This window comes from Alexandromys fortis, unplaced genomic scaffold, assembly GCF_014885135.2.
Source record: "Alexandromys fortis isolate MF-2015 unplaced genomic scaffold, M_Fortis_MF-2015_v1.1 scaffold_194, whole genome shotgun sequence".
NCBI lineage: Eukaryota > Metazoa > Chordata > Mammalia > Rodentia > Cricetidae > Alexandromys > Alexandromys fortis.
In genome coordinates, this window is record NW_026068075.1 from 2666725 (window position 1) to 2690119 (window position 23395).

Genomic DNA, 23395 nt, shown 5'->3' on the forward strand with positions numbered 1-23395 from the left:
GGTTACGTTAAGCGAGAATATTTTTTCACAATGAACACATCTTTTCAGCTAACAGAGTACTTTAGCAAATCGGAAACTGCGCCTTATCTATCAACTAGAATTTTGATCCCTGACATTGTAATTGGATGTCAAACTGTCATAAAAAAAATGTACAGCCGAGCAATCAGATTAAAATGCTTCTTATTATCCAGCTTGAGAGAAGAATATAGATGAGCAACAGGAGAGAACTTTCTCTGTCTCGGAACTGAAGCCGGCACTGAAACCCCTAGGATAAACAAGTGGGCTCAGTTTTGTTTTCTTTTTGTTTTTTTATTTCTGCAAAGAATAAAGACATTTATACCTTCTAAACTATTGCAGACTTAAATCAGTAATAAAAACAATGCAATATTCAATATCCATTAGGTGTTCCTAGGGAGAAAACAATCCAGAAGCAAACAAACAAAAACCCCAAACAAAACCTGGATAACTACAGCTTGAACTCTTTTCTCAGCCAAAACACGAATCAAACAGTCATTATGCAAACTTATTTCAAAGTAAATTAGAGATGGTCTTCCGTCTTGAAGCAAGCCAAATAACTATTCTAATCCCTTCTCCAGGGAGACCTTAAATGTCAGAGCCTATTGAAAATGTAACCATTATATTAGGACCACCTAAAATGATTACAGGTATCTAGAAGCAATTATTTAGATCGATATGCCTACAACTAAACTTGCACATCTTAATTAGAAAAGCAGCTAAAATCACCACCCCATTGTCATCACTTATCCCCCCAATCTTTCACAAGCTTGATCTCAAGCCCCCCCCCAAATTCTCTTTACAGATATTTTCTTGTCATTACGAATCAATTATGCAAATATAACTTTCATCACAGAAGCCATAAGAACATTTAGAAAAAGAATTACTATTACCTCCTCAGTCTCCTTTTCTGTTAGCTTTTTCTCCACTCTGCAGAAAGTAGGGAAATTTCCCATTCTTAAAAAATAGACAGACAAAATTCTCAGTCTTTGAAGCAAAAGACTACTTTCCCCTTCCTTGGAAACACCGTCCTTCTGTGCTCCCCGAGTCCAGCACCGTTTTACTTCCCCTATATTTTCTGTTTGCTCAGGAGACAGCAGTAATCCTCTGGTATTAGAAAATGCTACCTTCCCTAAGCAGGGCTTCCAAAAACGATGCCTGAACCTCAGAAGATAGGTGACCCAGAGCAAGAAAGGGAATAGCTTTTTCACATGCTATTATGAGAGATCACAGTCTAAAAAGACGACCATGGAGGTGTCATCTATACTGAAGTCTCAAAACTGAGTCATCCTTAACTACTTGAAACCCACATTTTCATTTTATGTGCCCTTTGGGAAGGTGATGGCAGAGTAAAAAAAAAAAAAGGATCTTTCAGTGACAGTCACCATTTTTCATAAGGAAATAAATAGCTGGAAGAAAAAGCAGCTTCCTGGTACAAGATTCTGTTCGTGACTGAGTCAGACTCCATTATCTGGTTCCCTCCATTCCCAGTCACCTTCGCCTTAGAATCCATAGTGTGAAACATCGGTAATACATTTAGCTTCAGAATTAGCTTGGACAGTGACAGCTACAAATCATTTGCATACTGCCCAGGACCTCTGATTTTACTAACAGGTGAATGGATTTGTGTTTATCAAAGGAGGCTCCTTCGATGCAACGATTCTCTGTAAGCCTGTTCTATGGGAGAAATTAAGGAGACTATCGGAAATCTTGATAAATGTAATCCCATGTAATGCTCAATTCTAATTCTCTAAAACCGCTTAACACTGGCATCGAATTTCCTTCAAAGTCAATTCTCATGATCTGTATGGAACAGACTGCGGTGCACTCAATTTCTGTAAGAATCATGGGAGTTTAAATAGCAAGAGAACAAAATGAGGAAGGAAGAACCAGGCATGATGGCAGTGTAACTACCATGCGTCACAGTAAAGTGTCCAGCATCTCAGCAGAGGTAGGAACACAGGGAACATTTTAAATGGCAGTCTGCGTTCTCTAGATGTTTTTCAAATGTCAGAAACATTTGCTAACAACAGGAATGGCACAGATTTTCACAAATACACTTTTCCAAAACCGTCATTTCCTGCCATTAAGTGCAGACCTTCTTAAATGTCATTATCAAGTCGTATTTTTCTGTTTCTTGAACTTAGAAACCATGTCATCTTCTGTCCACTTTATGCTGAGGCTTCTTTTTTTTTTAAATAAAGTGTTTTCAAATACAAAACTCTATTTCCTGTGCAGTACCCTTGTGCATGTAAATATATACATATGTATACATGTATGTATATATACATGTATGCTGCATCCATCAATCATTTTCACCAACACAAATTAAAGTTAACACTCTTGACTCTAGTTAATGGATGTTCACTAAAGCATGGGGTATAGATAGGGTAACCAGACTTTTACAGCTTAAGAAACAGTGTTATATAAAGGGACAACAGCTGATTATATGGGTTGATTCTAATGATGAATAAACATAGATTAAAATACTTTAAGAGAAACTGTTGTATGTGCTGTTTGGGATATCATGGGTGGTTAATTTTTATTTCTGAAGGATGGATTCTTTTTGTTGTTGTTGTTGTTAACTTGTGTTCATTTTAGAAATTGGAAAATGATCTAATACAAAACTGGTACAGTGGGTAATCAAGTTTGTCCACATTGTTTGGAGTCGGCAACTCATTAAATATTTGCTTCCCTTGTTTTCAGTTCTAATACTCTGTTTGAACTTGACTCTGGTTTTCCTACATGGTACCTGTTGGCAAGTGCTAACATACTAACCTGGCAGGACTAGGGAATGTGTTACAAGGCAGAAAGGCCATTTAGGAAGTAGTTTGATATTTCCTTAATGATTCAGAATTAACTTCCTCTCTCTTCTGGAAATTTACATATTTAATCACAAGTTGGCTTCAGAGTGGCATGATTATGAATAAACATTTTCTAATAGCGGCCTAGATACATTAGATTCAGTTTGTTTGATTGATGAGGTCCATGTAGGTAGGAAGGTATACAACAGCAAGCTGCAGGAGGATCGGAATAACGAAAAGTGATGCTGTTTATGAAAATTGTGGAAGGGCTTTAAAAATCTCCGATTTAGGGGAAAATATTGGCATTTATAATCATGGCCTTCTACCTCATTTTAACCAGATTTTATGTTCTTAATGAGTGCTTGCATCCTAACTAAGAGAATCTGATGAGATATTTACTACAGAAAGCACAGAACCATGCTGGGCATGCTATCAGAATTCAACAGAAAGTTGCTATTTGCAAGAATTTTCCACCTAAAGAATTACCCAGAGGGAGGATGTTGTGTGACATGGCACCATTGAAACCAGTTAGGTTGACACCAGGCTCATTAAAAACTGTCACTAAGTGAAAAAAAATTTTCCTATATAAAAGTTAAATATATATACTATATATAACAAAATCTAAGTTATCAATTGATAGATAAAAACAGAAATTCTTTACTTAGAGCACGCATGAGTCGATGATCAATACAATGACAATGGGCATTCACTAAGATGCAAACATACCTGGAAGGAGGAAAGAAATCACAGATGGAGTGGGAGGTTCAGTTGGTTGGTTGGTTCTGAAGCTGTAGAACTCGGACACAGTTGTGCTCCCATCCTTGGAGGGATAGCTGGAAATCTTGTTGTTTTCATCTCCCACACATTTATCTTCTATCAGCTCCCTCCCTGTTTCCATTTTCTCTCCTGAACAAGCTGGCTAATGATTGCTTCTGCTTGGCTGTGTGAACCAGCACTTCAAATCTGGCCTTCCGCGGAGTCTCTTCAAGACTCAGCTGGACAACTGATTCTTGACCCTCTCATCATGATTCTCCAATTCCCACATTCAATTAGTCACCAAGGTCTGTAAATACCTTGAGTGGTGCTCAGAAGAGTCACCAAACCAACAGAACAGCTGGGAACTTATTAGACATATAAATTCCCAGAATCCACCTCAGACCTCCAGAATCAGAAATGGAAGGGATGGGACCAGCCTTGCTTGTAACAACCCCTCCAGGTGGTATCGTAGCAGGCTGGAATATGCCCTTCATTGCCTTAGATAAGTAGTTCTCAACCTGTGGGCCTTGGCCCCTTAGGGGGGAGGGGGGGTCAAATGATCCTCTCATGGGGGTTGCATATCAGATATCCTGCATATCCAATATTTATATTATGATTTATAACAGCAGCAAAATTACAGTTATGAATTAGCAACGAAAATAATTTTCTGGTTGGGGATCACCATAACACCAGGAACTGTATTACAGAGTCACAGCATTAGGGAAGGCAAACACTTTTCAACTTAAGCCTTCAGACCTTTCCTATCTCCATGTAGCCTCCTGCATATTTTTGAAGTTTTAAGCGAACTTCCAAACAAACACTCATCTTGCTAAATAACTTTTGATAACTGACTAAAGATTAACCAAGTAAATAAATGTCTCAGTCTGCCATTCAATGCTTTGTATAACGTGTCCCAAACAGTTCATTCTAACTAGTACCTACCTCAAACCTCTGATGTACGCATTTCTTCTTTCGTGAACTTCTTTTTTTTTTTTTCTAAATGGCAGTAATCTACATAACCTATCTTCTCTGGGACGCACGCGTCTAGCAGAGGCTCTATCATTTAACATGCATGGTTTCAATCTGCCCTGTCGAATTTCTCAATGTCATTCTAGTTTACGAACTTCTTGAAGTCAGAAAATCTCTTGTGTTTGCTGTCTCAAACGATGAGCACAAAGTCCTATGCCCTAATCAAAAGAAGCTTTGGAAAGAGCTGATAACGCCTTTCTACCTGAGTTCAGAACCAGTTACTTCTTGAAGAGTGAGGATAGAAAAACATTAAACCTGGGGCAGCACAGCCCAGCATGGGAAGGTCTGATATGTTACCATTTACTGGGTGGCACATAGGAAGGCTCTGAGCTCATTTCAAACAAAAGGATTTGGATGTAAACTGGAGAAGTAAATAGGACTGAGCTAATGAGTTTGCTAACCCTTTTCCCCATGGGGTCAGTAGCATTTAAATGCATACATCTGAAAAATGTTTCTTTCCCCAGGGCGGCTAGACACTCTGACTATAGTCTCTTTTAACCACAAGAGGTCAAAGTTCTACTTTCTATCGCCATACTTAGTAGCATGTGTGCATGCTTTCCTGGTTGGTTTCTTTTGTGCTTCTGCTTAAAGTTAAGGCAGGCAGCCGGAAATTGAGATGGAGGAATCCAAGAACTTTCCCAGCTCTAGCAGGCAGAGGGTTTGGGAAGAAATTCTGACTTAATGGTTTCGACTGGTTCAGCTTCTTCCAATTTCCTTGCATTAATCACACCCAACCCATACCCCACCTGATTATGCATGTTGCTCACCCCTCCCCCATCACCTGTTACTCTGTTATTCAAAGGCTACTGCATCAAATAGCTAAGCCTAGCTTAATAGACATGCTGTAAAGTGATATGCCCCAAATCCAGTGGTTTAATGGAAATCTAGGGGAGGGAATTATTTTTTAAAAGAAAACGCTGGAACAGAGCAGCTCAAAAATGCATTTTCAAAGAAAACTCTGGATGCTTCTAGATGTCCTTGAAGCATTTCCTCCACCTGCCAAAAATTCACTCCTAGGATTATGTTACCAGGCACCGTTGAAATCTGGTAGAGTAATTCACCAGCATACTTTGAAATGACGGAACACATCCAGGGCAGTGTACATTTCAAATTCCCCTGAAACTTCATTACGGTGATGCTAGGAAGCTACTCCTAGAATCCAAAGCAACAGTTATTCTTCGGAGGGACACCCTATTGTTCTTTAAAAAGCACATTTTTAAAGTCATCATGGTTGATTTCAACCTCACTTATTTCGGTGCTTTGAATTTTGAGTCAGAATGGTTTTACAGATCCCCTAACTTTCTCCTTAAGGGCTGGTGCACCAAAAGGGAAAACACCATCAACACACAATCCTGTTCCAAGGGCCACAGAGAAAGAGTTGAAAAGCTTTTATTATTTTTTTCTGTAGACATTTTCTATGATGAAAGCACAAAACCATGGCACCTTGTTTTCTCGACAACACTTTAGGAAAGGAACTTGATCAAATAGGTAGAAGTTGAGCAGTGAAAACATAATCAGAGGCTGCGAATGTAGCTCCACGGTCTAACCCTTGTCTAGCACCTACTAGGCACTGTGACTGATGCTGTGGGGGGGGGAGGGATGGGGAACACACACACTTGTTTACAAATCTTTCATCTCTTTCATCTAAGCTGTCTACAGTTTTTCCCCTAAGGCTCAGGAAGTATGAACCGCAATTGTGTTCTGATTTTGCCAGAGTATCCAAAAGTATGCCATTCTAATGGCTAATCTGATACTTGGGGAAATGAATCATTCAAATCCACGATCTTAGGAGAAATGAAGGAGATGAAAAGGCAGTAGGCTGCTGTCAGGGGAATGCTGGAACAAGTCCAGAGAAGGCTAAGGAGCGTTCTTGGCAGCATCCTGCACCTCTCTCTCCAGCCCCAGTAGGGATATGTTGCTGAGGTGTTACGAGGAGGCAGGCAGGAATAGAGTGCAGGACTTGCTGTAGAAATAAGCCTGCCTGTTTTTCTAAACATCCGTATCAGGTGACTTGCCTGTTGTAATGAAGGTTGGGGAAGACAGTCAGGAAGGGCTACGATGACAGCCTTCTACATTTAAATTCCATTTTGAAGGCATTTTCCTTCAATCACTCCTTTTATTTCATAAGAGTTTTAATGGGGAATTAGTTATTATCTTAAATATCTGATTTCTATGAACACAATACTTTACTTAAAGAGGCAGATGACCAAATAAGAAATATGAATCTAACATGGGTTGAAAATTTTAGCCGTGGATATTTTATTAATTATTGTTTATTTTAAAATTAGGAGCTGGCAATGTAGCTCAATTCTAGAGTGCACATCATGCAGACGGCCATGAGTTCTATCATAAGTGCTGCAGAAATTAAATGAATAGGTAAATACTAATAAAATTTATGACATTCCTCCAAAAACATTGTTTTATATGTGCATAGGAAGACCTTGAGTCTTAATTATGAGAAATGAAAAGGAGTTTGTTGCCTCACACCTAATAATGCTGTTAGTTTTAATTCTCCGAATTCCCTTTTCTAGCAACAAATACAATCAGCTGTACCACCACTCTTTCAGAAGACACAACTCAATCAAAAAGTAGTACCAAGATGCTTGAAACTCTACTATAAAATTTCCTTTCAGTTGTCATGAGTCCCTGTAAAATGTGACTATTACAAGAGAATCCACACACTGGACTCTCAGTCTAAACAACCTTAATACAGGAGGAAGAAAGGACTCAGCAATTAGGAACACTTGCTACTCTCTCAGAGAACCCTGGTTCCCTTTGGTTTCCAACACCTATGTGGAGGCTCTACCACCAACTTTAACTCCAGGGAATCTACCATCTCTGAACAGCAGACACACATGTGGTACACACACATTGACATACATGCAGGCCAACATTCACATACATAAAAATAAATAGTTTTAAAAATACATTGATACATAGGGAGGCAGAGGCAGGCGGATCTCTGTGAGTTCGAGACCAGCCTGGTCTACAGAGCTAGTTCCAGGACAGGCTCCAAAGCCAGAGAGAAACCCTGTCTCGAAAAACCAAAAAAAAAAAAAAAAAATACATTGATATGGATGAAACTATCAAATTCAAATGTGATAGCTGGGTTTAGGAAATAAAGAAGCCACAGAAAGTAGCATAGGCAACAGGAGAACAGATCAAAGATGCAAAGAGGGTGTGAGGGCCTAATCACCAAACAATCCTACAGGGGCAATGGAAAGGCAGCTCAAATGAAAAGGCAAAGCGAAGAGATGAAGACAGAGGAAGCCATTTTCCCCAAAGACAAAAGTTTGCCTGAAATCAGAAATCAGTCCCACTTTTAGAAGGAAATCCGCGAGACTCTCATTTTCTCACAAAGACATGGACGACAAGCGGATAACAGTGTCAGACTGTGGATAGCTGAACTGTTCTGAACTACATCACGCTTACATAGTATAGTATTCGCCAAAATCATTTCAATGAATGCAAAGTCTCTACTGTCCACATTTAAATTTGTCTTTATGGTCCACACAACATAAGCATTCCACAACTTACTTCAAAATTAGCCAGAAAGTTAAAAGGCAGGAATAGTCTATAGTACGTTCATTGCCAACTCTATGTATAAAGACTCATGGATGTATTTTTAATAACTATCATTTATATTTTTATTTTATCTATGTAAACGCTCCTAGATAATGGTATAAACAAAAGTAAAAGGAGTGGTCCAGAGCTTCAACAATCTACAACCTAGCTTTGGAGACACACACAGCTTATTTACTTTTCCATATGTATATTATGCCCATCCCAAACACTGTTCACATCACAGACAGTCAGAGCCACCAGGTATTCATGTGGGGCTGGACTGTGAACTGAAGTCCTCTGGTGACAAAGACTTTGCCCACTGACTAAAACATCTCTCTAGCTCAAACAAACGCATTCAAAGAAAATTGAAGACAGGATATAAATTGGGCAATGTCTGCTTCTGACAGTAGCCACAAATTGTGTGAAAATGGAAGGTTCTTCAGCTTGGTACATTCTCAGGAAGTCCATAGAGAAAGTAAGATTGGGACCTGAAAAGTCAGGTAAGGTTTGGCCAAGCGGTGATTAATGAATTGGAACTAACACAGCAGATCAAATAGGATTGCTTGGTGGGAAGTAGTTAAACTGAGTTTAGAGCTATTATCGAGAGTAGCCCAAGGTAGAAAATAAGGGAAATGGAGCATAGGCGTGGATCTGACTGGGGGCAGTGGAGTGGTCAGGATTTGGTTTCACTGAAAAGAAAAGGGGGAGGGGGGGTACCAAGCCAAAGAGAGCTCCAAGTATACTCCACAGATAACTCCATCATAACAAGCTCTCACTGAGGCAAAAGAAATGCAGCTTTTATTATTCCCAATTTTGGAGACAATTTGTACAAGGTTGTTAGGTAAAAGAAAGGCAGATTCAGACTAGTACAGGCTGTGTCTGAATAAGCCATTCCATTTTCTGGATCCATTTCCTAATGGGTAAAATTAAGGGAGTCGCACAAAATCAGACTAACTCATCCTACTCTGTGAACCACAATGAGTTGAACAAAACCCCCCACAAAGCAAAGAGAAGCAAATCCAAGTAATTCTCAGGGGGAAAAAAGGAGCGAGCACAGGAGGTTTTTAAAATAAGTTTCTCTACTCTCATCCCCTTAACAACTTCTCAGAGGTAACAGTGTTAACAGCTTTGTGTAGTTTTCAGCCATTTTATGCATATGTGAACATTTATGTAATCTTTGGCATTTTAAAGGGATGAAAGCATAATTGCATAAATAAAGATGACCTTAAATCGAAAAAAAAGGAAGAATAAAAAAATACAGCACCACAATGCTCACTGGCTCCTAAACACCAGGCAAATTATAAGCTCTCATTTCCTATGGCTCAAGAATGGGAAGTGCGTGGGGGGGGCCTTCTTTATTCAAGTACCATTTCTAGAGCCTCTGTACCATTTACATCACACGCTATACTCTGCCCAAGTCCCACTTACTTTCCCCCAATATCCCCCAGCCTACAGACCCTAGTGTTGAGCCTTCAAATTGCACCTCCTCCTCCTCCAAGATAAAGTTGGCTCGGATTATTTTGTTCCAGCCGTTGTCATTTTACCTAATGCTTCAGTTTCAACCACTGAACACAGGGTTCCCAAGTTCAAGGTCATGCTTCCAACCTCTTGCTACGACACACAGCAAACCTGACTGATCAATGAGAAAGAAATGAGGAGACAACACCACCACATACTGGAATGTGGTACCGCACGTCATCTCTTCACTTCAGGCTTCTGGGTGACAGTTAATAAAGATTTTGTCCCAACTAATCACTCCCTCTTTATCTTGCCAGATTTTCTCATCCTCTCATGCATCTTCACTGACAACCTGTGTTTCCTGTCCCCCAAGGGCCTTCACTTCCACAGTCTCGCTGATGTCATGACCCGCTTTCATCTCAAAGGTTCTCCGTCTTTTTATCGTCAAGTAAAATGCTGGGTCACATAGTAGACCCTCAGTAAATCATTACTGAGGAGCTAAGGCTCCAGCTCTGCGTCTCTAACCCTATGTTGGACTTCGTATGGTGTCATCCCTTTGCTACTTCCAAATTCACATGCATGGAACAGAAATCACCGGCTTCCTGCCAGGTCTGCCTAGTCTGTATTACATTCTTCTTTCCTCCAGCTCTACTGTACTTGTATCGCTTCTCCTCCTGTAACTAACTATGAAGTCAGGCCATGTCTTTTGTCTTTAAGCCACCCAGAGATATGCAAGGCAACCTGTTAATATAAGATCCATTTTATCTGCATAGTTATGACTGTCCTACCAAAAGAGCCTCTGCAGATCAAACTGACTTAAATATTGTAATTCCCCAGTACATTTGTTCATCCCATATGGAGTTTTCTCCCCTATACATAGTTGTGGTTATTGAGTACCATTATAAAGAAATGTTTGAGGCTATTTCAAATGCTTAAATCTTTCCCTAGCATTCAAAGGCCACCATGATCCGGCCTCACTCCAGTTTTCCAAAATTATCATTTACTATTTCTTTAGAGAAAAACTTTATCTCACCCCAATGATTTTATCCCACTCTCAAAGAAGCTGTATGTGCATGTGTGCATGTATGTTTAAACATGCAGGCAGGCCCTTGGTTATATGTGAGGGTATACTTTAGCTAAGAGTGTTTCTTCATTTGGAAATGTCTATCCTAAGTCTTAACAATACTGTAGGGTCAACTGACCTTCCGGAAGCCTTCAACTCTTCTATTCATAACCTCTTTTTAGACTTAGAGAGGTAAGATTACAGACTTCATATTGCTTGATAGTTCTTTAATTTCTATATTGGTCCTTCCTAGAAGCCACTACTGGGTTCACCAGTGATAGGTAATGCTTTTTACTCCCTAGTTAAAAGTTCTCAATGTATTTATTAATACAAAAATTCCATTTCCATTGGTATCTCAAACAGCCACTGTTAAGCTGCACTATCCCGTTCACATGGAAAGGTACAGAAGAGCTAATTTTAGAATTCTATAAGTAAGCAAATTTGTTTTGCTAGTGAGAGACGTAGCACAAAGCATAACAAACATAGTAACTCATGCTCAGTTGAACATCTAACTGTTTTCCTCTTACCTAAACATTATGAAAGACTGAAAATTGCTTTTGCATATTTGTTTAAAAACACTAATGCAAGACTATACTTTCAAGGCTCATTTCCACAGTTCGTTAAAAACACCAATGCAAGCTTTCAGGGAAATATCTTAAACTTTCAAATGTCATTTTTTAACTGACAACTTTAAAGACAAAAACAGGTTTTAAATCACTGAAGAGTAAATATTTGGGTGGAAAGAAACAGGTTAATTGTTTTTTTTTAAGGTTGTACTTTAAATGTGGTTCAAGAGTACAGTTCCTGGATGGAAAATTCCTTTAGTTACAAACCTTAAAAAGTGCACAAGTTAAATATGAAAAGTCATATCCTAGACGTTGAGTGTAACAGAACAAAAACGTTCATTATTACTACAGTACTGAGAAGTATCAATCTAAATTTTGAGGAACTAATTTCATAAAGGATGAGTTTGAATTGGACCAAATCCTGAGTTTTCTTCCTTCACTCCAAGTTTCTTTTCTATTTTAAACCAGTGGCAACAGAAATGTCTTTGTCTGAAAAGTTTGCAATGCGGAATCTTAAGTGACAGAGCAGGTAGCTTGGCTTCTGCTCCTCATCACTCCTCAAAGGGAGAAAAACATCGTGGAGAAAGTAATTTTTCTTTTAATTTCTGGAAAACTCATTTTTCCCATCAATCTTCATAACTCTCCAACATAAACAGTTAAAAACGTACAGGCTGGTCAGTCACTTCACCCTGATTTGGGGAAATATTCCACATTAATTTAAAGAACACATGGCAAAATCAAGTCTTCTTACTACTTAAGCAACCTAAAAGTTGCTTGTTCCTAACTCTATCAAAACTCTAGGAGACTATGATGATCCCAGGATATATTTCCACATCATAGTTTTGCAAAAGAAAACAAAAATACTCTAGGCTAAAGGGTCATGCTGCATGCTATGAATTTTTTTAGGTCACTGTATACTTTCAAGTACGGAAAAAGTTTTTGTTGTTGTTTTTTATGTTACAGCAAGTACTTCAGAACCACATCTAGAAAGAAACATGGAAATAATTTCAGAATTTGCTGTTTCATTTAGATGGAGAGGTAGCAAATCAACAATCATTATGTCTTGGCTAAAAATGGGATGCCTGCCCTGGGCAACCACAGTCTGACAAAATAACAGCAACTTTGAGAAGGCATACCATGCGAGGCAAAGTTGATCATTTCAAATATGTGATTCCCATTTTGACCCACCTTAAGAACCAAAAACCCAAGAAATAACCAGCTTAGATAATTAAACAAAGCAAGGAGCAATACAAAAATGCTGAACAGCAAGCAGTTCGTAAACCATCTAAATCAAATAAAGTCAAGACAAATTAAATAAAGACCAGAAACCACATAAATCAAATAAAGTCAAGACAAATGAAATAAAGACCAGAAACCATTTTCTCCTGAGCACACAGAGTCCCCCAGAATCACAGAGTTGATGAATGAGAGGTACCAGTGAGGATGCGTGCAGGCAGGCGCCTGCACACAATGGATAGAGAAGCATGGAGTCCCCGCGTGACAAACATTACATATGTAAAGCTCTACTTCTCCACATCACAGCAAGAAGAACAGGCAGGGGAAAGTTCACACTGTGTTCCAGATCAAACAGAGCAAAACCGTAGCTCCTATTGCAAATGTCTGCTTCTCTAGCAACAACCAAAGGTAGAACTGAATGAATGGGTGTGGGACAGAGTAGTTAGGGGAAAGAGAGCTAGTTCCAGAAGAACAATGAGAAAAAAGTTGGGGACCCTGGGAAAAGCTTAAATGGATTAATACCATAAAAGGCCCTACTATTTCCTATTTCACATCTCTTTCCCTCCCCTTCTGTAATTTTATTAAATATAGGCAAACTTCCTGAGTCTCGACTGAGACCTGCTCTAAATTCAGGGAAGCTGTATGTCCTACACAAATGGCCCCTTTGAGGAGAAAGGATTTTTGTTTTAAATCACCATTGTGATCATGGGTAAAACGAGACCAATTTCCAAGGCAAAAGCTGAATCGCATGCAGCAAGAAGTAAAATGAATCTCCAGTTCCCAAAGTTTTGATTCCTACTAGAAGCATAAGCTATGCAAAAGTTCCAGACATTTTCTAACTTGAAAAAAAAAGTTTGTTTGTTTGGCTTAGCATATTTAGAAGATCACAAGGGAATCCGTTTCAGTGTTTTGAGCCTCTGACCCATTATGAAGGGGTTGTTTAGGCTACCGTGTGGCGGGGGTCAAATGTAAATGGTTTAAAATATTATAGTGGTTTAAAAAATAAACAAGATGTGTAGAAAGACTGTTGACATAGCTTTTGTCTAATAAAATGATAATAAAATGGGGGAAACTGCACAGACTTCGAATAAGAAGTTGGGTCCCACTCAGTAGTAGTCCTTTGCACTGGACAAAAGCTTCAACCCATGTGCTCAGCACTTTATCAGAGACAGGGAGATGGGCCTGGGAAGTCATCACCCAGGTACTCAGAATAGGTTCCTGCGTTCCTCTCAGCACTATCCCCTGGGCCAGGTGTGGGAGCGAGACACAAGTTTGCCTTTAAGTGGCACAAGAGACGACAAAAGTCATCTAGCTCTTCTCTCTCTGCACACAGGAAGAACCCAATTCAATGCCACCACCACTCCTGGTCTCGCTCCGCCCCAACTTCTGTGTGTGTCGTGCGAGGGGCAACGCTGGGGTGTTTTAGCCCACGCATCCCAAGATGAAGGCATCTCATCTAGGTTAAGTTCTGGGCCACCCCTCCCCGCCCCCCAGTCCCCAACCGTGCCACGATCAAAGAGCCAACAAGCACAGGTGCCTAAGGTTCTGGTCTGTTTTTAATCGTGCCCCCCTCCCCACAACCCCAGCCCCCATTTACTGTCGCACCCCAGTCGTCCCAATCTCTCTCGTGCAAAGCACCTTCTAGCCCGGACGCCAGGAAACACCTCGAGCTTTACTTCGGGGTCACCTGGAGAGGGATCCGGCCCTGCCTTCAGGTTTGCCCGGTGGCTGCCCCTGGTCCCTGGTGCCCAGAGCGGGGCTCCGGAGCCGTCACGTGGATGGCAGAGGAGGCCTGGGCTTTCTCACCTGCATCCCGGGCACTTGGACAGCCACCGGTGAGTGGGCCATGGAGGCGAGTGCTACTTTGCGCTGCTTCTGCGGTGGTGGCGCCTTGGGCTCAGACTGGCTCCTCCTACGGGGGTAGCTCGGCTGCTCTCCCAGGCTTCTCGATCGGGGCCTGGAAGGACGCAGAGAAGTGGAGTTAGTGGCTTGCAGCCTCCACTCTCCCACCGCCCCCCCCCCTTCCTGGGAGGTGCGCGGTTCGCGGCACTGTTCCCTGGGACTCAGTTTACCTCTCAGATGCCCGCCCGCCGAGGTCGTGGCCAACTGCGGTGCTGCTCCTCTTCCTGAATGCAGGGCTGTACGTGAGGCAGTGGCTGGGACCTGGGCTCCAGTGATGCCGCTCGGCTGCGCCTCGCCGCTTTAGGAAGAAGAGGTGGAGGCGCCCCAGCAACCCGCCCGATCGCTTAGCCTGGGAGGCGGTTGGGGGCGGTTCCCCAGTTGGCCCTGCCTCCACCCCGCTGCCGGGCGGTGTCGGGGGAGCGGAGGCTTCAGGCTGCAAAGGGGTTTGGCTAAAGTAGCTAGAGTCAGAGAAGCAGGAGGCTCTCCGGATTTGGGGGGAGCAGCAGAAGCTCTGGATCGAGAAACTTGGAATACGACTGGGCCTGGAGAAAGAACAGAAGAGTTTGAGAGAAAGGGGTGGGGTGGGGGATATGAGGGCGACCCGGATGAACGCGGCCACGTTGCAGAGCTGGGGTGCGTGTAGCCTCCCAGAGGTCTGGAGTTGCAAAAGTTTTGCTTGGCTCCCCCACCTGGCCGAGGGTGGGGCCACCAAGCCAGACACCTGCTCCTTCACGCCATAGGTTCCTTTCCCTCTTGCTCTTCAGCTTTCTTACCCCTATACATGCCTCAAGTAAGTCACTTTAACCTGAGCCTGTCCCTCCCTTAGGCTATCAGTTGAGGAATGGCCTGGCTGAAACTTCTCACAATTTCTGCGTGTGTAAAAGAGAGGCGATTGGAAAACGGATCACCTATTGGCAGAGAAATTAATGAGGATAGCAGAGGCGAGGAGCATGAGATTAGATCTTTGGCAGTACAGACAGCTGAATTCAGCATACACAGCAGTGACTTCTGCCTTTTTTCCAACTTAAGCTCAACTCCAGGAGCAAGGAAAGCCCCTTTTCGGGAACCCAAAATCAGCAGTGACTGCTAATAGTAGCACTCACAGGAATCTAGGGAAGCTCTTTTGTGTACATAGGAGGGGCTAACAGTCAAGTGCCAGACGAAAATGAGGACACACCTTACAGTTTCTTAGGAGGCTGTGTATCCAACACACTGGGTGGAAACTCTAAGTAGACGCCCCACAAATGCTAGCCTTCATTTATAACTTTTCCCTAAGGAAAGTAGCTGCTTCCTGTCAACACAGCTATTACTAATGTGTTCATTCGCTTTGGGTCAGAGACCCCTAAAGTTCAGACTTTGAGTTTTGGAATGAGTTACTGTGACAAGAGCTCACCTGGGTCACACTGTTTTCTCCCCCATTGAACAAATAGAGCAAAAGGCTCAGCCAAGTAAATATTTGACTCAGATATTGCAATTAAAAAGTGATGCATCAGAGAATTCCCCTCGCCGTCCCCCCCTGACTACTTACTACCTTCTGTTTGCTTTCTGTTTACTTGGAAGATTATTAAACAATAGCATTGCCTCTTCCTCACTCACAGTTCCTCAAGTCTAAGTGTTCTTTATTTCTACCCAATGGTAGGCCCCAATCTAGTGTCTATTTCTCACTAGCCTACCCTGAAGCATGCAATGCCACCTAAACTTTATTGTCCATAGAGATCTCAAAGGAGTTTCCTTCTTGGTTTACTTTTTGTCTGTTTTTTGTTTGTTTGTTGTTGTTGTTTTTTTCTTTTTCTTTTCTTTTTTTTTTTTTAAGACAAGGTCCCACTGTGTGGCGCTGGCTATCCTGGAACTCCCTATATAGGCCAGACTGACCTCAGACTCACAGAGATCCACCTGTCTCTGCCTCCTGAATGTCAGGATTAAAGGTGCCACCATGTTGAGCTCAGAAGATCTTTTCAAAGTGAAGGTTTTGAATCTGCAAGTTTAGAGTTAGCCCAAGAATTTGCACTGTTAGCGAGATCTGAGACGACAAGATGGCACAGTGATTCTTAGATCAGGTTTCTAGTTAGTCATGTGACTCCAGCTCCATCACTAAAGACCCACCTCAAGTAAGGACAGGGAACTTTCTTAGACCCGCCATCCAATCTTCATAGCTGTTCCATGCAAACTTTCCAAATCCTACTGTGTGTGCATGGAAGCAATGATCACATTGTTGCTGTTTCTTCGTACCTCAGGCATTGAAGGGCTTTTATTTGCCCACCAACCCTAGAGATCCAGTATCTCTTCTATGAAAATTATCCAAGAAGAATGATGGCTCTTTGTTGCTGTTTACTGTTATATTCCCAGAGCCTAGAATGTTCTATGGCACATCAGAGTAGATCCTCACTAAATATTTGTTGATTGCGGGAATGCACTTCCTTAGAATGATTTGCTGATGTTGTCAGGTGTATTCTGGGGACACTATATTTTATTGTATTGTCAGGGTAAACTCATAGGCACTGCTCTTGGTTAAACTTGAAGTTGGTCACATTTTTATATGTTGGACCATTCAATTTTGGCCTACTGTGTTCTTTCTCGTTCCTTAAATTTCATAACTACCTAAGAGAATGTCATATGATTCTAGTAAACAAGTGAGCTCTAAACGTATCAGAGAAATGACATCATGCTTGCCTAGAATGATGTAGTAATACAGGACAATTAACACTAAACTTTGAGATCTAGACTACTGAGATGAGTGTTTTTATTTTAGATGTGTGGAGCTTGAATAAACCATTCGTTATGGCTGTTGTTGATAAAGAACATTTGGGAATTTCCTTGGGGTTCCTTATGGTTCTGTTTATGTTTTTCTTATATTACGTGTGTGCTATACATGAACATGTGCATAAAACATTTTGAAGGTATAAATGTTTGAAAATAATCCAAATATCATGAGTACCAGGACACCCCCCACACACATAACACTATTTCTCATGATTTTAAAGTAAAATGGCAAATTATAGTTTGCTTTTAATATCACACATCTACATGCACACACACACACATACAATGCTTGACTTTTACTTCAAGATGTCTGTCCAGAATCTAATAATACAGGTTGAATGTCTCTCATCTGAGTGCTTGAGAGACGTGTCTAAAATCCAGTTTTTCAAATATGGGGCTGTTTACACAAGCATCAGGTTGATATTCAAAATTTCAGAGCATTTTGGATTTCAGATTAGGGACCCCCAACCTGTATGTTACAATGTATTACCACAGTTCAATGGAAAATGTTCCATGAGGACAGACAAAAGATCTGATGATTTTTTTGATAGCCTCATGGGTTATAACACAACACCTTAGACAAAATTTAGTGCTTGCTTGATACACATGACCTTATTTCTATGATAAATGAAGATTATGCGATGAATTAGCGAAGCAAATAAATTCCATGTCAGTATCCATGATCCCTCCAAAATTAAAAAAAAAAATTGAACATCTATCTGTCCCAGTGAGAAGGATTAGCAACTAAAGATACTTGCCAACAAGGCTGAGGACTTTAGTTCAGACCCTAGGACCTTTATGGTGAAAGGAAACCAACTTGAGAAGGTTGTCCTCTGATCTCCACTTGCATAACATGGCAAGGACAGGCCTACACATATGCATGCACACAAAGACGCACAAATAAATAACTAAATAAAATGTAATATCTAGGGATTGCATTTGCTGATATTTATCATAATTTCAATATTAAATATTTAACTTTATTCATGCTTATAAATATTTAGTTGATGGACTGATTCATAGCAAATATGTAGGTTCTCAACTAGCATTAATTTTTACCTCTGATAGAAAATATTTGGATATAATAAATAATATGGGAATTCTACCACTCTCTAGTTGGTAGAGGCAAGGGGTGCATAACAAAGAATTATCTCCTTTGAAATGTCAGTGATACCAAAACTTAGGAAACCATGTCCTACCTTCTTTAATAGAGGCACTACTAATCAAGTAACACACTTGGGAATCCGTGTTCTTTGGGTATTTTATCCCAGTGTGCTGTCTTTAATACAAAAAAATCACATGAAAATATGTCAAGTGAGTCCTAGAAACAAAACAATGCTACTATGCCATCATTGTACCACAAAACACCTTTTCCCAAACTGTGAACATAATGGCAAGAAATACAACGTTTGGTACCCACTCTCCCTCACACACAAGACTTGCATATTTTACTTCAAAATCATATCAAACAGAAAAGTTTAAGGAAAACATTGGTTTGCTTAAAACATAGTCATTGAGCCTATTTTAATATGCCAGGCATTATCCAAGCGCTTTCAAACATAATAATTATCAAGACAAGTGTGAGCCTTTAGTCCACAAAATTTTTAAAAAGGCCTCACAGTATGAATTTTCGTATTTTAAGCCTAATGTATATGTTGAGCTATATAAAATGTGCAAAGTTTAATGACAAATGATACAATTGTCTAGATCTTAATTATTGAAATATAAACAACCTAAGGAAATTACTTGGGTTATACTTGAAGTTTACCATCCAGTGTGATATGGATATTTGGATTCATGCTATAAGCTACTGAGTTATTTTTGAAGTAAAGCATTCGAGGATCTTTTTGTTTTTGTTGTTGTCGTCATTGTTTGAGTGTTTTTGAGGCATTGTCTCACTGTGTAGACCAGGCTGGCCTCAAACTCACAAAGATCTGCTTGCCTCTGCCTCCCAAGTACTAAAATTAAAAGCATGCAACACCATACCCAGAAGGGTTTTTTTGTTTTGTTTTGTAAAAGCATGTTGGATATCTCCAGTCTTCTCTCTGCTCTCTGCGGGTAGCAGATTGGAAAGCATGATATAATAGCTCTAACCTTTGTTCTAGCAAGTGTCCTGAGCAAAAACCCTAAGGAATCCAATCTGAGTCAGAGAATGTTAAGCCTGTGTAATTGCTGAATTCTCCAGAATAGCCTTAGACCTTTGGGGGCTTGCACAGTAGTCTGCCACGGTATCATTTGTAACAGAAAAGCAAAGTATGCAAGACTCTGCGCAGCAGACTATTGTCAGTAGCGTTACTTCCGGATGCTACCGAGGGGACTACAGCAACAGACTAGGTGAGTGGAAGCAGATGTTGTTTAAGCAGCTTCCTGCTTGTAGCAGTTCTTTACGTGCTGCGTGCTGAAGCCCTTTGAAATGCTTTCACTTGGGCACCAAACGTAAAGAGCTCACTGCTTGTATCAGTTGGTTCCAGAGCTGAGAGAGGGCAATGTAGTCTGGGCCATTGCATACACGTGTGTATTTCTGAATCCAAAGGTAGAATGGCTTCTTCCCTGGTTCTTATTTGGCTACCTTCTCCCTCCTCGGTGACAAAATCATGCTGGAGAGTTGCAGATACCTAGACAGGCGCACTCAGCTCTCCTGGTGACAAAAAGAAACACTGGTTGCTGCACAGGTCACCTCGTAATGACAGTGTTGCCTTGATAGGGATAGTGGAGAGGCTTCTGTGAAAGGATGTTGACGGGCACTTCCCCAGAGGACTGATTTGGGAAGCTGGGCTCCTTGTAGTAAGCTCGGGTAGCTTCTCTGCTCCTTGGAGTGCAGACTTTAGGTACAGGAGAGAGCCTTTTCATGTGTCCCCATGAAGTGATGCTCAACTGACATTCTAGGTGATATTTTCCCTTCTGAGCTGACTTTTCAAAATGTATTAAATTGGCCACTTGTTCTTTAATTCATAGGCTTCTCAAGTGAACAGCTCTAGTCAAAGGTGGCAGTTAAAAACAGGAAAAAAACTGGCAGTTGAAACCAAATAGGAAGTGACTATGCCATCAGCTCACACTGAGGAAAAGGAAGTTGTTGCCAGGACCTCTAAGAAAGGCAGTTGTGTAAAATCACCAACCTTTAACTGGCTCGGCCGAGGTCCTGTCACACCGTGGTAGAAAAACGTCCATGGTTTTGTTACGCCTATACTTAAGAGGTCATGAACAGAGTACAGTAATGACAGACACTCGTTGCAAGGCTATTCTATTATCAGAGACACGCTGAAGTATCTGAGGGACAGAAACTCAACATTGAAAACAAGCAAATCTCCTATTCCACTACTTTTTCCCCAAGGCCACTTCGATATTTTAAGAGGCCATGTGCCATGCGATGACACCTGCTGAGAAGACTCCAGTTGCTTGAGAGAGAACTGGTGCCAATAGACGACATGCTCATTTGTACTTTCACTTTGACCCTAGACACTGCCCACGTCGCACGACTTTGCCTTTCTTCTTTGCCCTTCTCTTCTGACATATTTCTTGAACACCAAGCCAGGCAGTGTACTAAATACCAAGACAAACACGAAGTTTGCTTTCTCCCAGCAGAATGCCATGAACAAGACACATTCAAGGGAATGGGTGATTTTAATAGCATTACATTCAAAATGCTAGAATCCAGGCATGCCTCGACAAGCCTGCAACATCATCACTTGGGAGGCTGAGGCAGGAGGATCACCACCAGTGTGAGGCCAGTGTGGACTACATAGTGAGATTCTGTCTCAAAGGAAACAAAAGCAAAGTAGAGCAGCAAGCACCACAGAGCAATTGATTTTACCTGTGTAAGTCCTGGAAGGATGGATAGAGGAAAAGCTTGAGTGAAGCCCTGAAAAATGAGTGGTCAGTAAACAGGAGAGAATTGAGGAGACAGCAGAGCAAAGAGGGCATCCAAAGAAGAAAAGCCATGAAGAAATTCATAAGTCAGGCACGCATATCCCACATCACCTCTGTTCTAGATAAATATAGATTATGTCATCCATGAATGCAGGTTGTGAATTCATAGGTCTCAAATAGAGAAAGAATACTTGTATTTTTTGGAGGCTCTGTTTATATGTACTCTATTAAGAACAGCTAGCTTAGAGAAATGACACGCTGTCCTTGTGGTCTAGTTGTGGGTTTGCTTTTGGGCAGGCAGAAACAGAGTCCATGAGGCATCCCAGCAAGAAGGCTGGGTGGGATAAGTTAGGAGCAGACTGTGGGCTTGGTTTGCTTTTCTGCCATTTAGACTTGATTCCAGAGGTCCTGTCACACCGTGGGTACAAGACCCAAAGTGTTTTAAGGAAGTGAGAGACTTGAACCAGATTTTTTTTTCCAAAAGAAAACCACAATAAAGGATTGGATATAGAAGAAAGTTGAAGGAAAGGAACCTATTAAGAGACCATTAGGTTATCAACATAAAAGTATAGAGAGTGAATGAGCTAAATTAATGCCTGATACAATAGAGAAGAGGGGTTAGATTCCAGAAACAATTTGAAGGTGAAATAAGCAGCGTTCAATTGATTCGACGTGGACGTGACCAGGGAAGAGATTTAAGATGCCAGAAACATAGAGTTTAAGGGACTGGATAAATGATGCCTGAAAACATAAAAGGGACACCAAGATTGGAGAGAAGATAAGGGAATCAGTTTGAGATCCATGAATTTAAGGTACCCGTAAGGCACCTAAGTGGAAAGACATATCCAGAGAGCTGCTGAAAATACCAAGGAATCAGATTGCAAATATAGATTTGATGATCGTAGAGATAAATCCTGTATAACCCCATGACAAAGTGTCAATACAGAGCATAAAAAATAGAAACCACATTCACTTCCCATTTAGAAAACCACTTCTTAAATAATTGGTCTATGCTTGGGGACAGTCAAATGCTGTCTGTGCCTACTGACGTCACATCTATATATCATCATATCTGCAGAAAACATACTATTTCCTTCAAATAGAAATTGTTAATATCATGTGTATAGGGCTGTTACTAAATATTTCTGCCATGTGCTTGCATAGATAAATTATTTTTTGATTACACAGTATTAATAATAAACAAGGGGAGTAAGAGAGAACTGATGTAAAGAGATCTAAATGCTATGTTGCCAGGATTTCTGGGATGGTTTTCTTGCATGCAACTGTAAAATAGATTATTGTGCACCAGAACAGTTTGTATTATATTTCCCCTCCTACACTCAAAAGAAAATGAGGTGGGAGATGACATGCATGCTTGGTTTCATGAAGCCAAGTTAGTGTCTTCCACAATGGAAAGAAAAACAGGAACAATTTATTGCAATCTAAAGCACAGATTACAGTCAAAATCACGATTTTTGCTGGCTTTGAAAGTGTGTAGTGACTTGTTAACATTTCTTCAGTTTTTCAGACTCATTCATAGTCTTTTGGCTCTTTCATACTTTCTGTGCTAGTGACCTTATGTGAGACTTCACACATCCCTGTAGTTTACAATATAGGAAGGTAAGCATTGAGATGGCTGGCTGCCAGCTCAAAATTAACATAGATAAATCATGCTTCCCATAGAAATTGTTAAAATAGTGGTAGACATTTACAAGATGAGATCCTGAAAGCAGATACAAATAGATTGTATTTTAAATGTTTTGTATACCACATTTTATTATGTGTTTGGGCTTTTTCTCCATGTTACAAGAAACTCAAGTATACCAGCTCTTAAATTTTAATGTTTCTTTTGCATCTGACAACATACAGATTCCTGCCATGCAAATATTGAAATAGATGCTTATGAAGAATGGATATAGTTTATGAAGTATATAGATTTTTAAAAGAAAAATTTCCAGACTCTAAAAGCATAAAAGATTATTGCTGTATGGAAAGGTCATTTATATGACCAATAGCAGAAGAAACTGTGTCTGGATTGTAAAATGCTGGGTTAGTGAATATATTTCCCAGCAAAATGTAAGCTATCCAAAGTGAGTGTGCATAAGCAAATGTTACACGCTCTACTTTGCCTAGAGTAATTCTTCCACTGTTCATAAAGCAGAAGCCCAAGCCGAGCTTGAATTAATGTAACCAGAGGGAATTAATTATAATAGATGTTATTTCTGCAGCCCTTACTCTTTATCAGACAGGACTATACTTTCAACAAAATCCTGCTTAATCCTGACCAGCACTCCATGAATTAGGCATTGGTAGCTGGAATACGATTCACAGTTTATAGATGAAGAAAGCAAAAAAAAAAAAAAAAAAAAAAAGAA

The 23395-nt window shown here is 40.6% G+C and overlaps 1 protein-coding gene across 1 annotated transcript in view; it reads right to left on the bottom strand.

Annotated features, from left to right (window-relative positions):
* Stk26 (serine/threonine kinase 26) overlaps nt 1–14775 on the bottom strand; it is a 54615-nt gene extending 39840 nt beyond the window's left edge. Inside the window, exons 1-2 of the mRNA XM_050121635.1 lie at nt 14564–14775; nt 14298–14448 (exon numbers count right to left, since the gene is read on the bottom strand). Of these exons, the coding sequence (XP_049977592.1) occupies nt 14298–14339 (42 nt within the window). The 5' untranslated portion in view covers nt 14340–14448; nt 14564–14775. The remainder of the gene's footprint in view (nt 1–14297; nt 14449–14563) is intronic.
* Between the last annotated feature and the right edge of the window lie 8620 nt (nt 14776–23395).